The sequence below is a fragment of the Mus caroli genome, chromosome 1 (genome assembly GCF_900094665.2).
Source record: "Mus caroli chromosome 1, CAROLI_EIJ_v1.1, whole genome shotgun sequence".
Taxonomy (NCBI): Eukaryota; Metazoa; Chordata; class Mammalia; order Rodentia; family Muridae; genus Mus; species Mus caroli.
In genome coordinates, this window is record NC_034570.1 from 164354749 (window position 1) to 164369177 (window position 14429).

The 14429-nt window shown below is 36.8% G+C and overlaps 2 protein-coding genes across 2 annotated transcripts; both read left to right on the top strand.

Annotated features, from left to right (window-relative positions):
- The first annotated feature begins 2801 nt into the window (after positions 1-2801).
- LOC110301795 (olfactory receptor 6K3-like) lies at positions 2802-3839 on the top strand. The gene has a single exon (XM_021172456.1). The coding sequence runs from the start codon at positions 2833-2835 to the stop codon at positions 3778-3780; it is 948 nt and encodes a 315-aa protein (XP_021028115.1). The 5' UTR covers positions 2802-2832; the 3' UTR covers positions 3781-3839.
- Positions 3840-10017: 6178 nt separating this feature from the next.
- Positions 10018-11051, top strand: LOC110302191 (olfactory receptor 6K2-like). Its single transcript, XM_021173006.1, has one exon. The coding sequence runs from the start codon at positions 10065-10067 to the stop codon at positions 11028-11030; it is 966 nt and encodes a 321-aa protein (XP_021028665.1). The 5' UTR covers positions 10018-10064; the 3' UTR covers positions 11031-11051.
- The last annotated feature ends 3378 nt before the right edge of the window (positions 11052-14429 follow it).

Sequence of the window (14429 nt, forward strand, 5' to 3'; positions counted from 1 at the left end):
ATTAAATTTACTTCTAAATGGCAAAATAGTCATTATATTAGAACAAACAATGTTTAATTATAATTATTCTCCCATGGAGAAAAATCAATTCCATTTTGATGGTAATTTAATGCAGCCATAATTTGTTGGTGCTGCCACCCCTTGAGAAATAATGGGGTGGGGGATATAGGAGTAAAAGAAGAAAATGAGTAGGAGACACAGTATAGAATAAGGGAAACAGATCAACCATTGACACATTTTCTAGTGAAAAATAAGAAATGGGAAGCATCCAGCAGATCAATAAAACAAATTTAGACAGACTTCGTGCAGCCTTTGAGAAAATAAAAAGTGAGTTTTTCATTTTCATTTTTGAAACATGCATGGTTTTCTAACACATGAATTTTTTAATAGAAATCTCCTTCTATTCTATGCATTAATTTATTCATGACCCTTGTCAGAAAATCACCTCCAATACTGCCCTCATCCTCCTTCTTTCTTTCTACAACACAGAATAATAACAGCATCCATACATGGCTGTTTTGGCCCAGCAGTTCCTGCTGTCATATCTAAGTAGAGCATGACTTTTTCAATCATAACACTGATAAAGGGTATGACAATGCTCAGCAGGATCTGTAAGATTCCTCTCAACACTGACTCTCCTGACCCAAGGATCTAATTAACAGAAAGTACAGAACATGTTCATCTCTCAGTTGACCCCAGGAGGGAAGTGTTTCCTCTGTATTCTTGAGGGAATAAAATCTCACTGGAACTCACATTCCCTACGGGATGGACCCAAGGATGCTTATAAGAACTTTTTAGAGGTGCTGAAAGAACAGGGACAGAGATTCACAGGGGCAGAGTAAAAAAACCTGACTATTTAACAGAGGTGAGTTTGGCATTTCTGAGGTCAAAGGTGAGTGTTCATTTCTCTTACTTGGCATAAGACCCTCAGTAACTGACTGTTGAAGGTTCAAACAGTGAGAGCTTTGAGAGGTGTGGCTTGTTTTAGTCATATGAGAAATTTCATCTTTCGAGCTCTAGGCTCTGTGGAATGACATAAGCAATAGTAATCAGTTATTCATCCTGTGCTCCACTCCATGAGTGTAAGTGATGACAATTTCCCTTCTCATCTGCCTACTTTACAGATTTATACTGTTTTAACTGTGCTTTTACATTCAATTCAAGTTGTTTTCATTGGAAAAGAAACTATTTCCAAGTTTCTAATCTCTACTGAGGGTAAACTATGCACTAATAGAATCCAGTGACAAAAACAAAACAAAACAAAACAAAACCAAAAACAAACAAAAAACCTGCAGCAACAGTGTCAGGATTCTGTTAGAGACCATATAGAGGATGAATGTGAAAAGAAAAACTAAGGAGTACACGTGTGGGCACATGTGCATGTATGTGCATGCATGCATGCATGCCTGTGAGAGTGTGTGTGTGTGTGTGTGTGTGTGTGTGTGTGTGTGTGTGTGTTTAAATATGTGGAGGAAATGACACTAGTATCAATGGCCTTTTCTTGAAAGAAAAGATCTGAATTGCAACTTCAGGATAGATCAGAGTTAGTCAGGTAAAACTCACCACAGCTCTATAGAGTATATCATGATGAATTTTGAAACTGCCACAGTGAAATATGAAAAAGTGAAGATGAAGAATGTTATACATGGAAATGTGGGACAATGGAAATTGATGGGAGAGTATTTTCTCCAACTGAAAGTGTGTATTGACCAGATATTAAGAACCAGGTCTTAACTAGTGTTCCTGCAGACTTAAAGAATGAGCAATGAACATGAATGTCAACACATAAAAGCATAAAATTATGATTTAAGTAACAAATAATCTTTAAAATGTTGCTATAAAAATGGAAAACACAGGAATGATGGTTTATTGGAAATCAATAGCAAAACGTTTTGAAGAATAGTAGGCTTCTGTGTCTGATTCCAAATATTATCATAACCTAAGGACTCTATTTCCACTTATTTGATATTGGTATGGCAGGGATACATAAGGCAAAATGGTTTCTGAATAGCAAAAATGGGAAAAAAACTACTTCATAAATTGTTTTGAAAGTATCACAATCTGAAGGAGAAATATCTAGGATAATTCTCTCACACAGCCCATCTAAAAAGGAAATAAATACCATAAATATCAATAATGAGTTCTTTCATAAATTAACTTATTTGATTAAAACTTCTAAACACAAGTACTTTTCATGTGCACTGGAAGACATAAGACTCAGAGGGATTAGGTAACTTGCCCACTCTCCAGTTAATAGTGGACAGAATGAAAATTCAGGCTCAGTATGTTTGACATGAATCCATTCTATTAATCATTATAATACTCTCACACAAAAGTAGAGATATAGGCAAGTTATTCTGTGTTTTGAATATTAAAAACTGAGAATCACAAATCCCCTCTAAAGGGAAATATATATAATATATAGTGACATTTACATATGTGTATGTACATGCTTGCATGTGTGTGCACAAATTAAGTATGTGTATTCATGCATATGCAAGAAGAAACTAGAGGTCAATGTCAGGTGTTGTCTTCCAACATTTCCTACCTTATTTTTTTCAGACAGGTACTCTCACTGAAACTGAATTTCACCCATGTGGCTATCTGGCTGGCTATCAAACTTCTGTGGTCCTATGTCTCCACATCCCAGCATTGGGGTTATAAGTATGGCTGTCAACAGCCAGCACTTCCACATGAACACTATGAACCGGAATTCAGGTCCTCAGCCATCTGTTCTGACAGCCCCAATATTTACATGTGTACTGCTTTGAATTTCTTCCATGTGAGTTGAGTGTGGCTTTTCCCTCATTCACAGGTCACTCAGATGGTGATATGGAGAATGGAAACCGATCTACCGTGACTGTGTTTGTCTTCACTGGGTTCCCCCAGCTCAAGAATGGTGGCCTCCTGTACTTTTTTCCTCTATTGTTCATTTACATCTTTATTGTGACAGGAAACCTGATGATCTTTTTTGCTGTAAGGTTGGACACTCGTCTTCATAATCCCATGTACAATTTCATAAGTATCTTCTCATTTCTTGAGATGTGGTATACAACAGCTACCATACCTAAGATGCTCTCCAATCTGATCAGTGAGCAAAAGACCATTTCCTTCATTGGCTGCCTCTTGCAGATGTACTTCTTCCATTCACTTGGAAATACCGAAGGGACCCTTCTGACTGTCATGGCTATTGACAGGTATGTTGCCATCTGTAATCCACTCCGCTACCCAAACATCATGACACCCAGGCTCTGTGCTCAGCTCACTGCTGGTTCTTGTGTATTTGGCTTCCTCATCCTTCTACCTGAGATTGTGTGGATTTCTACTCTACCTTTTTGTGGCCCCAATCAAATCACTCAGATATTTTGTGATTTTACCCCTTTGTTGAAGTTAGCCTGTACAGATGCCTCGGTGATCTTGGTTCAAGATGTGATACATGCTCTCGCTATTCTGATCACAAGTCTGATTATTTCTCTTTCTTACATAAGAATTATTGTTGTTATCCTGAGCATCTCCTCAATAGAAGGTCGCAAAAAAGCTTTTTCCACTTGTGCTGCCCACATTGCTGTCTTCCTCTTGTTTTTTGGCAGTGTGGCCCTTATGTATCTTCGATTCTCTGCCACCTATACACCATTCTGGGACAACACAATTGCTCTTACATTTTCTGTGTTTGCCCCTCTTTTCAATCCTATTATATACAGCCTGAGAAATAAGGACATGAAAGATGCAATTAACAAACTCTTTTGTTCTCAAAAAGTATCCAATGAATCACATAGGTAATTTATACTACTGCCTTTTAAAATTAAAGATCCTTTTCTAAAAACCCGATGCTGAAGAATGACTGCAATTTCAAACATTAGGCAATTGATCAACCACTTTCTCCAATGAGCTAATAGATGGTCATATAAATTCTATCTGCTGAGAAATCACCAAGATTATGAAATTAACATGTTTTGCCTTAACTTTGTCAACCATTGACAAATAAATATATATTCATTTCAGAATAGTCAAGTGTAAAACTATGAAGAACATTTACGGGTATCCCTTTTCTGAGTCAGATTCTTGGCCACTGTAATCTTCACTAAGATCTTTACAATAACATTAGCATTTTTACCAACTTATGTTGCAATGCCTCTCTCTGTTGTTGAGTTATTAATAAACCAAAACCTTATAACAAGCTTTGGAAAAAAAGAAAACCTTCCTTGCATCTAACCTGTAGATGTTCACTTACAACTTTGTTTCCTTTCTAGTTACTGTTCTAATTGTTTAAGACACATATATCCATGTGCTATGACTGTAAAATTTCATCAGCAGGACATCATAGGCTCTATTTGGTATTGTGTCAAACACTATAAAAGGAAATTGATTTTTACATAAAGTCAATATGAGTAAACTGAGATGGTATAAATACATGTATTTCATTTATCACTCTAAAATATTTTTCATGTTTCCTTTTGACTGAAGTGCAAAACACATAATTTTGTAGTAGCATATTTAATATTAAGCATATGTGACTTCATAGCTTATATTTGTAAAACCAGGAATTTTATACTAAGGTTTATGTACCCACCAAATATTTACTATAGCTTAATTGTAAAATATTATAGTGATGTGTTATACATTTTCTCTAATTTAAAATTTTATATTTCTCTGTATTATTGTCATTATAAATCCAGTTAAGTTATATTCTTGCATAAAATTCCTTTTCTAAAATATTGACTCAAGATAAATGTCAAGAAGTTACATATTACATAAAAATTTGAATATATTTATCACAACTGATAAAACATTGGCTACATAAACAGTTGTACAACAAACGCATGAATGTAAGACTGTAAATATGATTTGTGTCATAATATCAGGTCTATAGTTTCAATCTGATCTCTGTATTTTGTGGAGCCTATTGATTTGATCATTTGTAAAATGAAGTTGTAGTGTAACTAAAAAAAGATTCTGATATGTTGAATTCCACATTCTTATGAAAAGTATAATGTGAATTATACATTCTTATAAAAAGTGTAGATGTATAACCTTGCAGCAAGTGTACTCAGTGGATTGCAGGCAATAGGCAACTTTCTGTCTCATACGTCTAGATTGATATTTCTCTTACTTGGCTATTGAGGAGTTAATGGACAGTCCTCAGACATACTGTTTCATAGTTAGGCTTGCCCAGGATAGCTGCCTTATCTCAGTGCTATATCCTCCTTAAATTACTCTTTCTCTTTCTTTAGTTTTCCCTCCTTTTCTTTTTCTTCCTCCTCCTATCTCTATTGTGATGTCTTCTAAACATTATCGTGTATAAGAATACTTTTCACCAAGACAAAAATGGCTTCAGTTCTATGACTGGACAGCTGGATCCTCTTTCAAGCCTTTAAAATGTAATGGAGATGGCCTATGGGATATTGAGAAGAAGCTGATCCAGATAAAACACAGTGGGTTGTGTACTAGAAAGTTTCAGGAGAAGGAAAATTAAAGAAAGATGGAGCAAACAGTCAAGAGATGGGAAACAGGAAATCACAAGTGGTGAAGAACCTCAGCTCTATTTGGAAAGGTGAGAACAGCCTGAAGATGGAGTCTGGGGCAGATCAGAAGTGGGGTCTAGTAGAGGGTGATAATGAAGACTGGGGTGATGAACAGTTGGAGCTAATCAAGGTTGATGAAAGTTTGTCTGAGTAGGGGGATAATGGCAGAGAAAGTGCCAAATAATGAGGAGACACTGAAGTACATAGTGTGCTTTAGAGATCTCAATATTTCTTTACCTATGCCCTTGTCCAATATGATAACTACTCCAGGTCTTCACTGTTAGTTTCTGTACATTCTCACTCTTACTACACATGTCTTTTCTCTGTTTATTAATTCATATGGCTCCAGATCTGCTTCTACTCTCCTTTTCTTGATGTTTAATTTTTATTTGCTTATTTAACTATTAATATGTAAACTTGTATTTATAGTGAATATTCATCTGCTTATTCTTCTGTTAATTTTTATTCTGAAACTTTTTATTTTAGTTTTGACAACTCTATGGTTTTTATTTTGATGCATCTTTATGACAACGATGTAGCATGAATTTTTAACTTCATGCTAACTTAACTTAACTGTCTCCAAAGTAATCTATTCTTATGTAGGAAATATATTTTTCCTTCATACATAACTTTAGTAGTAGCTTTCCTGCATGGAAAGGAAATCTCATTTAGTTGTAGCAGATGAGAACAACTTTTAGTTAGAGCAATGTCTGAGATCCCCATGAGTGCCCTGAGATTCAAAATAAATATAGCAATGTAATTTTGTGAATGGGACTTGGTTTGTGAAATGCACCCTTTAGAAGAGTGCTGTCATAATCTTCATATTTGTGTACTCTAGAGGATATTGTATATTTTGTGAGGATCCTGAATCTTTGAACATTGGTTTTTTCAAAATCAATTTAAAAAATCAGTGTAAATCATTATTACCATTTTCCCTGGAGGGGGAAAAGTGTCTATATATTTAATTGATCTTATAATGTTTTAAAATCTAAAAGAATAGTGTACCATGGTATATTATAATTTATAAATGTTAAATATCACAATTTAGGGGGTTTTCAGTAAATTTACAATGCAATGCAACTTGTATATTTACCAGATTTGTCATTATGTATAAATGAGAGGCCACCAATATTTAAGTATATAATTACTCCTCTTTTCATTGTTCCATGCATCTCCCTGACAGTACCAACACCATGCAAATCTGAGTCCTAGACCTTCCTCATTTTGATTCACTAAAACATCAACACTGTTAGGAAAGTCACAGAAAAGGGAGGAGTAAATGAAAACCAAAGAGTAAACTTATTCTCATGTCTCAAGCTCCCAAGCCCATTTGAAATGAGCCAGGGATCCTTAGGCCTGAAATTCTCCTAATTACTAGCCTGAACTCTTTTTTTTTCCCAACTGAAGCCATTATGGGTACGATTGTTTTCTTCTAATCTTGAATCATTTATGTACAATTCCCAAGAGAGTCAATCATTTTACTCATTTAAGGAACAAAAGAAGGGAAGAAAGGGGGAGAAGATCCACAAAGGAGATTCAGATTGTCTATCACTGACTTTATGAAAGAAATTGAGCTTAGATAGAGGACTTAAGTGGAAGCATCGTGAAGGAAGTTGGTTCTCTCATGGCAGTTAGAGACTTCACAAACAACAGTGTAGCAAAGGTAGAGTCTTCTTCATTCATGTTTATTCTGATTTTGGACTCCAATGGCAGCAAGGTTAGTGGATTAACTATTTGGAGGGGAGATGGAAGACACATAGGGAAAAATCAAAACAAAACAACAGCAATACACACACACTAAAGCAGATGGTGGTACCGCTGGGTCTCTAGGTACTGTGAATAACCTTTGAGATGGCTTTTGAAAGATGTGAAAGAATATTCTGGGATGAGCCAGTACAACATAAAAAGGTTCGGTTAGGAGGTTTCTCTATACAAAGGGCTGCTTTAACTTTTACACAGACCTGGACCATTCACAGGAACTGGTTTGGATTTCTGACATGTTTCAGAAATGTTACTCTAGGTTTAGAAAGTTGATGTCACTGACAGCTGTACTAGACTCACCACAAGGGAAATTTGTACAGGTATAGATTCAGTGGGTAAAGATGAAAATTGCTGCTTTTGGTCAGGTTCTCCCCATGCTTTCTGTGGCATAACAGCATGAATTTAGAATTTAGAGATTTCAGAAAGGTCTGGGTCTACTTGGAAGCTGCATTCTTGAGCAAGTGTCAAATCCACATTTTAGAACCATGCTCTGAAGGCCAGAGTTAGAAGACATGATAGTTACTGTTGAGGACATCAATACTTATATTTAAAAATACAGTTATTTGCATTTTTTAAAAAAAATCAGGAAAATTGGAAAACATTTTAAATAATTAACATGTATGATAAGCAGATAGATATGTGTGTGTGTGTGTGTGTGTGTGTGTGTGTGTGAGAGAGAGAGAGAGAGAGAGAGAGAGAGGGAGGGAGAGGGAGAGAGAGGGAGAAAGAGAAATGGTGGATAAATAGATAGGATAGAGGATAGATACAGATAAGCACAGATAAGATAATAACTCAGATTCTCCTACCATATACATACATATTTCATAAGTAATAGAGTAAGCAGAGATGCAAAGGCTACAAGGAACACTTGAACTTGGTTAGGAAACAAACAGATGTTGAAAGGAAATAAGAAACAGATATTTCTGGAAAGAGAGTCTCCTCTTACAGATGTTTAGAAAGTAGAACTAGAAGGTTGCACTTAAGGCTTTTCTTCTCTGAGGCCCGTCTGCTTGGGTAATAAATGCCCATCTTTCCTGGAGTCTTCCTCAACTTTTACACACACACACACACACACACACACACACGTGTCCAAGTATTTTCTCATAGACACACTAGTCTATGCAGAGTAGCATCAACCCTAATGGCCTTATTTTAACTCAAGTCCATTTAGATGCTGTGTGTGAAATGCAGTTACACTCTGAGGTCCTGAGGTTTAGAAACTTGGTGTGATTTTTCAGGGGGTGGTTTTGTGACACAATCGTGGTGCTTAAACACTGGAGAGTCAATGTGAGACCAAGATAGAGAGTCAGACCAGAGATTAATTATTGTTAATATAAAAGAACAAAGGCCAAAGGATACTGGGAATCTTGAAGAAATGAAATGTTGAATTAAAATGACTCTTCTGAATGGAAAGGAATAGAGATGAGAAAATAAAATGAGAGCAGAATTTTGAGTTATTTATATACTTGGGGGATAAAAAAAATTAAAATACCTGGCCTATGGAAATGAGTGGAAACTAATATAAGAAGCTGAAAATAGGTAATTTATTTAAAGTGATTGGGAAAATAGAGAGGATGATTACTTATGACACTAGAAAAATCTTTATGTGAAGAAAGAAATAGTCTTAAGTAGAAATGCAGTGTCCTCCAAATGAACATATTTGATACTAACAGAAAAATAAACCATAGAGGTGAAATAAATTATTGTGAGAAGAGAGTCAGTTACCAGGACAATGCTTTGTACTATAGAGTGTTCTAATCAAAACCAGTCTACAGCTCTCCCTTCCCACTAAGCTGCCCCACAAAATTATAAAGGCAACCCTATACTGACAGCTTAACATATTCAATTCTCACAAACTGTCATTTTTATCAAAGACTTCCAACTTAAAGCACCTTCAAGTCTCTCCTACATAAGACAAAAATGAGATAGGAGTAAAAAGAGTGGTGCGTCCTTTAAATAACAAACAACATAAAGACACCAGTGTAGTTTATCTTATGAACCATATTAAGCATAATACATATAAGGAGGTGAGATAATTAGAAGAAAGGGAAGAAAGATGGGTAGAAATCCCCAGTGATGGCTTATTATTGTCCCTTAGATACCTGTTTGTTTTCTAACAAGAGACAAAAAGATTAAGATGGGTGGGGAAGAAGGAAGGAACTGAGAGAATTAAGAAGAGGAAAAACCATAATCAGAATATACTGTATGAAAATAATCTACTTTTGATGAAAGGGGAAAAAAACCATTCCAGATCACGTGTTAAGAGTCAGATTCACTGATCTGAAAGCAAGAATTCTATTGGGGAATCCATAAGATTTGAATTCAGAATGAGCATCATTTTTAAAATTCCCATTTCTTCAGGTTTCCCTCCAGATGTCTAAGCATGATGGTTTTAAAATATGATTTTTCTGAGCATCAGGATTTCTGATCATTGCCTGCAAATCTTCAGTTTCTACCTCAGACCTCCTGAAAAAAACTTTTAGTAACAGCACCAAGAGTCTGAGCTTTGACAACCCACTAATTCTGATTCATGCTAGTATTTGAAAATGTCTAAACACAAGTTGTATAATCTATTTTTTCCCTTATAACATATTTGATTGAACGCCATTATGGAGTACATATGATGTTATTATTCATTTCTCTTCCTCTACATCCACAGTGCAAGTGTCTTCTCAAAGCCTGGCTTTTGGTAAGTGTGTTTTACCACAGAACTATAGTGGACACTTCCTGAAAAGCTTGAGTGCTCTGGGAGTTGTTGACACTTTCATTTCTCACTTGGAGATGGAGTTCTCCAATTGGACCACTGCTCAGGAGTTCATTTTTTCTGCTTTCCCTTGCTCCTGGGGAGATTCTGTCATCTGCTTCATCCCACTGCTCTTCATCTATGCTTTCATTATCGTTGGGAACCTGGTTATCATCACAGTGGTCCAGCTCAATGCACACCTCCACACACCCATGTATTTCTTCATCAGTGCCCTTTCCTTCCTGGAGATATGGTACACCACAGCCACCATCCCAAAGATGCTCTCTAGCCTGCTTAGTGAACGAAGGAGTATTACCTTGAATGGTTGTGTCCTGCAGATGTATTTCTTCCATTCCACAGGCATCAGTGAGGTTTGTCTCTTGACGGCTATGGCCTTTGATCGATACCTGGCTATCTGCAGCCCTCTTCATTATCCTACCATTATGACTTCCAGACTGTGTGCCCAGCTGACCCTCGGTTGCTGTGTCTGTGGCTTTCTCACACCCCTCCCTGAGATTGCCTGGATCTCCACACTGCCTTTTTGTGGCTCTAATCACCTTGAGCATATCTTCTGTGACTTCCTCCCGGTGCTGCGCCTGGCCTGCACAGATACCCACACCATCGTCATGATTCAGGTGGTAGATATTGTCCATGCTGTGGAGATAATTACGGCAGTGATGCTCATTTTCATGTCCTATGTTGGTATTGTGGCTGTGATTCTGCGCATCCGTTCAGCTGAAGGCCGCCGTAAAGCATTTTCCACATGCGTCTCGCACCTTACTGTCTTTTTGCTCTTCTTTGGTAGCGTGGCTCTCATGTATCTTCGCTTCTCTGCTACCTACTCCTTGTTCTGGGACACTGCCATTGCTCTGGCCTTTGCAGTTCTATCCCCCTTCTTCAACCCCATCATCTATAGCCTTAGAAACAAAGAAATAAAAGAAGCCATAAAAAAGCACATAGGTCAAGCTGGCATCTTAATTGGCAAGAGCAGAAACCTCCCTTAACATCTCTTCTTCAGAGGGACATGTTGGTTCTCTTTCATTCTCACTTCTCAGAATTTTTTTTTATCAGCCTTTTACTGAACCTTGATTCCTAAATATCCCTAATACACAAAATTTATAAATAACTAAATTAGATTATTGTGTATATGTATGGAGAATGCATGTGTTCATGTGTGATGAGTTCAGAAGTAAACATTAGATGTATTCTTCTCCACCTTAATTTTTGAGACAAGGTCTCTCACTGAATCAGGAGTTCCCCCATTAGCTGAATTGACTAGCTGCAAGCCTAAGGATTCATTTGTTTCCACACCCCAGGTGCTGGACCAGCTCTTGTTTAATGGCAAACATTTTAGGTAACTGACCCATCTCCCCAGTCCCTAAACTTAATAGCTTCTTTTTAGTCTTTATCCAATCCAACATATTTTTGAGTGTCATTTCATCAGTTGAATGTTATGCCATTCAAGTTATGTTCAGTAACTTAATTTTGCTCAAGTTACCCTGGCAAACACTTTACTTTTAACATAGCCTAAACAGTTATTTGAATACTTGGACTGAAATTCAGTTGTTAGAGTGCTGATCTAGAATACATGAGACTAAGCGATTGACTCTCAGCTCAAATGAACAACAAACAGGGATGTCAACAAAGCTGCTGTAGAGGCTCACACCTTGAATCCCAGAACTTGAGAGGCAGAGGCAGGGACATCTCTGTGAGTTCAAGGCCAACCAGGTCTATTTAGAGAGTTCCAAGATAGCCAGGCTGCATAGAGAGATCCTGTCTCAAAAGTGAAAAAAAAACAAACAAAACAAAAGTTGCTTCTTGAGAATATGCTAAGTATAAAATCTTCATAAGACAAAATTCTCTCTATTGTGCCACTATGTATAGAATTAAACAACCCTAACCTATAAATTAGTTATTTGTATTTTGATCAATAACCACTGAGTTAGCTTATACAACAATTATCAGTTTTTTATAATGAATTAAAATTTAATCTTTGTTTTTAGTATACTCTCATATGCCATGCATATTGAGCAATGCATATAATAAATATCTATTGAACTAATAAACCAACATCATCACACTAAGTTTTGATTGTTGTAGCTAACAGGCCAACATAATGAACAAGAAATGTATATACAAGCCCTTTCTTTCCTTGGCTTTAAAAATTCCATATTCTTTATGGTACAGTGTGGTGGACTTCCTTTGCTTACAAACCTTGCCATACATGTTTCATAAGGAATAATTTTGTCTGGGACATACACGTCAATGTGGGTGGGATGAAGCTCATTATTCTTTTATACCGACAAACTCTTACCTCTTTTCCTTCCACCAACGCAAACCCTGTAGTTGTCAGCCCACTATTCTTGTTTCTGTACATCAATCTTCCACCTGAATTCTTACATTTTTATAGAAAGGCAAAAGTAAAAAGGAAAGTTTTACATTTCAACAGCTAATGCCATTTATATGCAAAGGAAAGGGATGAAAATGAGAAAAGTTTTATGCTGTGGGTCGAAGAGGTCAAACAAGACTCCACAGCATTCTCTGTTATTGGAATGAGAGTAAAACAACACAGGGATTCAGGCAATAGTCTTGAACTATATGTGTCATCATTTCTTTCTGAAAATGTGTGATTTTACTTATTATTACACATCCTAAGTCTGTGTGTTCGCTTGAAATTTGTGATTTCACAAAATCTTCAGGGAAACATTGGGTCTTTAATTCTCCTTAAGTACTTAACAAACACCTTGCCATCCTTTGTTGCAGTATTGTTATTAAAGTGATACTTACGACTCACTGTTGCATAAAAAAATTATTTCATATCCTTCTCTGACCACCACATTTTTAACTTTTATATTGCAACAACAACTTTAGAAATTGATTTAGCTAATTCTTATCTGTATACTTTCCTCAGAAGAAAAATATAGGAAATGAAGGAGTTAAAACTTGTGGTGTGGTGACATTAATGGAACTTTGTAACTACAACCTTCATAGGTACACAGAATTCAGGACACATGGTTTCTATCTTGGAGATAGTGAGAGCTACTAACACATTCTCTGTTCACTGTAAGCATACTTATTTAACAAAAGTTTTCACTGAATTTATTAACACAATATTCTTGTAAAAATAAAATAACTATAAATTCATGCTTGTATTTGTATTTTGTGATACTAACAGTGCAACTTTCTACTTATTACACATTCATATTTTAAGACACTGCACTGTCTCCTATATCAAAAGAAATAAAGGATGACTATTTCCTTAACTTGCTCCATCTTTACACCTATCATTTTATAGGTTGAAATTTTGGGTTGAATATTTGTGTGTAGGCAGATGTCCCCCTCCCTCCACTGGATAACCCACCTGATTATAGGAGGTGGCCACTTAATCTCTCTACCCCCCACTGGTAGGAATCTCAACATGGGTCACCTCTGTGGGCTCCTGGGAGCCTCTTCCATCCCAGGTGAGAAAGCCAATGCTTGACACTATTAATAATACTCAGCTGTGGTTTTGGGGTTTTTGTTTGTTTGTTTGTTTTGTTTTGTTTTGTTTTGTTTTGTTTTGTTTTGTTTTGTTTTGTTTTGTTTTGTTTTGTTTTGACAAGGTTTCTCTGTATAGCCCTGGCTGTCCTGGAACTCACTTTGTAGACTAGGCTGGCCTCGAACTCAGAAAGCTGCCTGCTTCTGCCTCCCAACTGCTGGGATTAAAGGTGTGTGCCACCACACCTGGCTACTCAGCTGTGTTCCCAGACAGGAACCTAGCATATCTGTCTCCTGGGATGCTTTATCCAGCAATAAATGGAAACAGACACAGCCAAACATAAGACATAGCTCTGTGAGTCTTGTGGAAGAGTGGGAGATAGAAGTGAGCAAGCTGGGGGGCCAAGGGCACCACAAGAAGATCTCAAAATTCAACTAAAATGGGCCCGTGGGGGTCACCAACCAGGGAACATGCAGGAGCTGGACCTAGACCCCCTACTATCTGTAGTACATATGCAGCTTGGTGATCATGCAGTACCCCTAAGAAGTAGTACATGGCCCCGTCTTGGTCTTTGTTCTCTGCAGCTGGATCCCCTTCTCCATACTTAGACTGCCTGGATCTGAACAGTGGGACTGGAGAAGAGGAGGGATATTAGGATGTAAATTGAATAAAAAAAAATAAACTATAGAAAAAGAAGAGTAATCTGTAACATTCATTGTTATCATTTGTTACAAAAGAAAGAAAATTGGCTAAGAGTATTTAAGTGACTTGTCTAAGTATAGATGTTTTACAAAATGCTAAGCTATAATTCAAACTCAGTTCTAACCTCCAAAAGCTTTGTTTTAACTATCATGAAATATTTGAGAGAGAGAGAGAGAGAGAGAGAGAGAGAGAGAGAGAGAGAGAGAGAGAGAGAGAAGAAGAA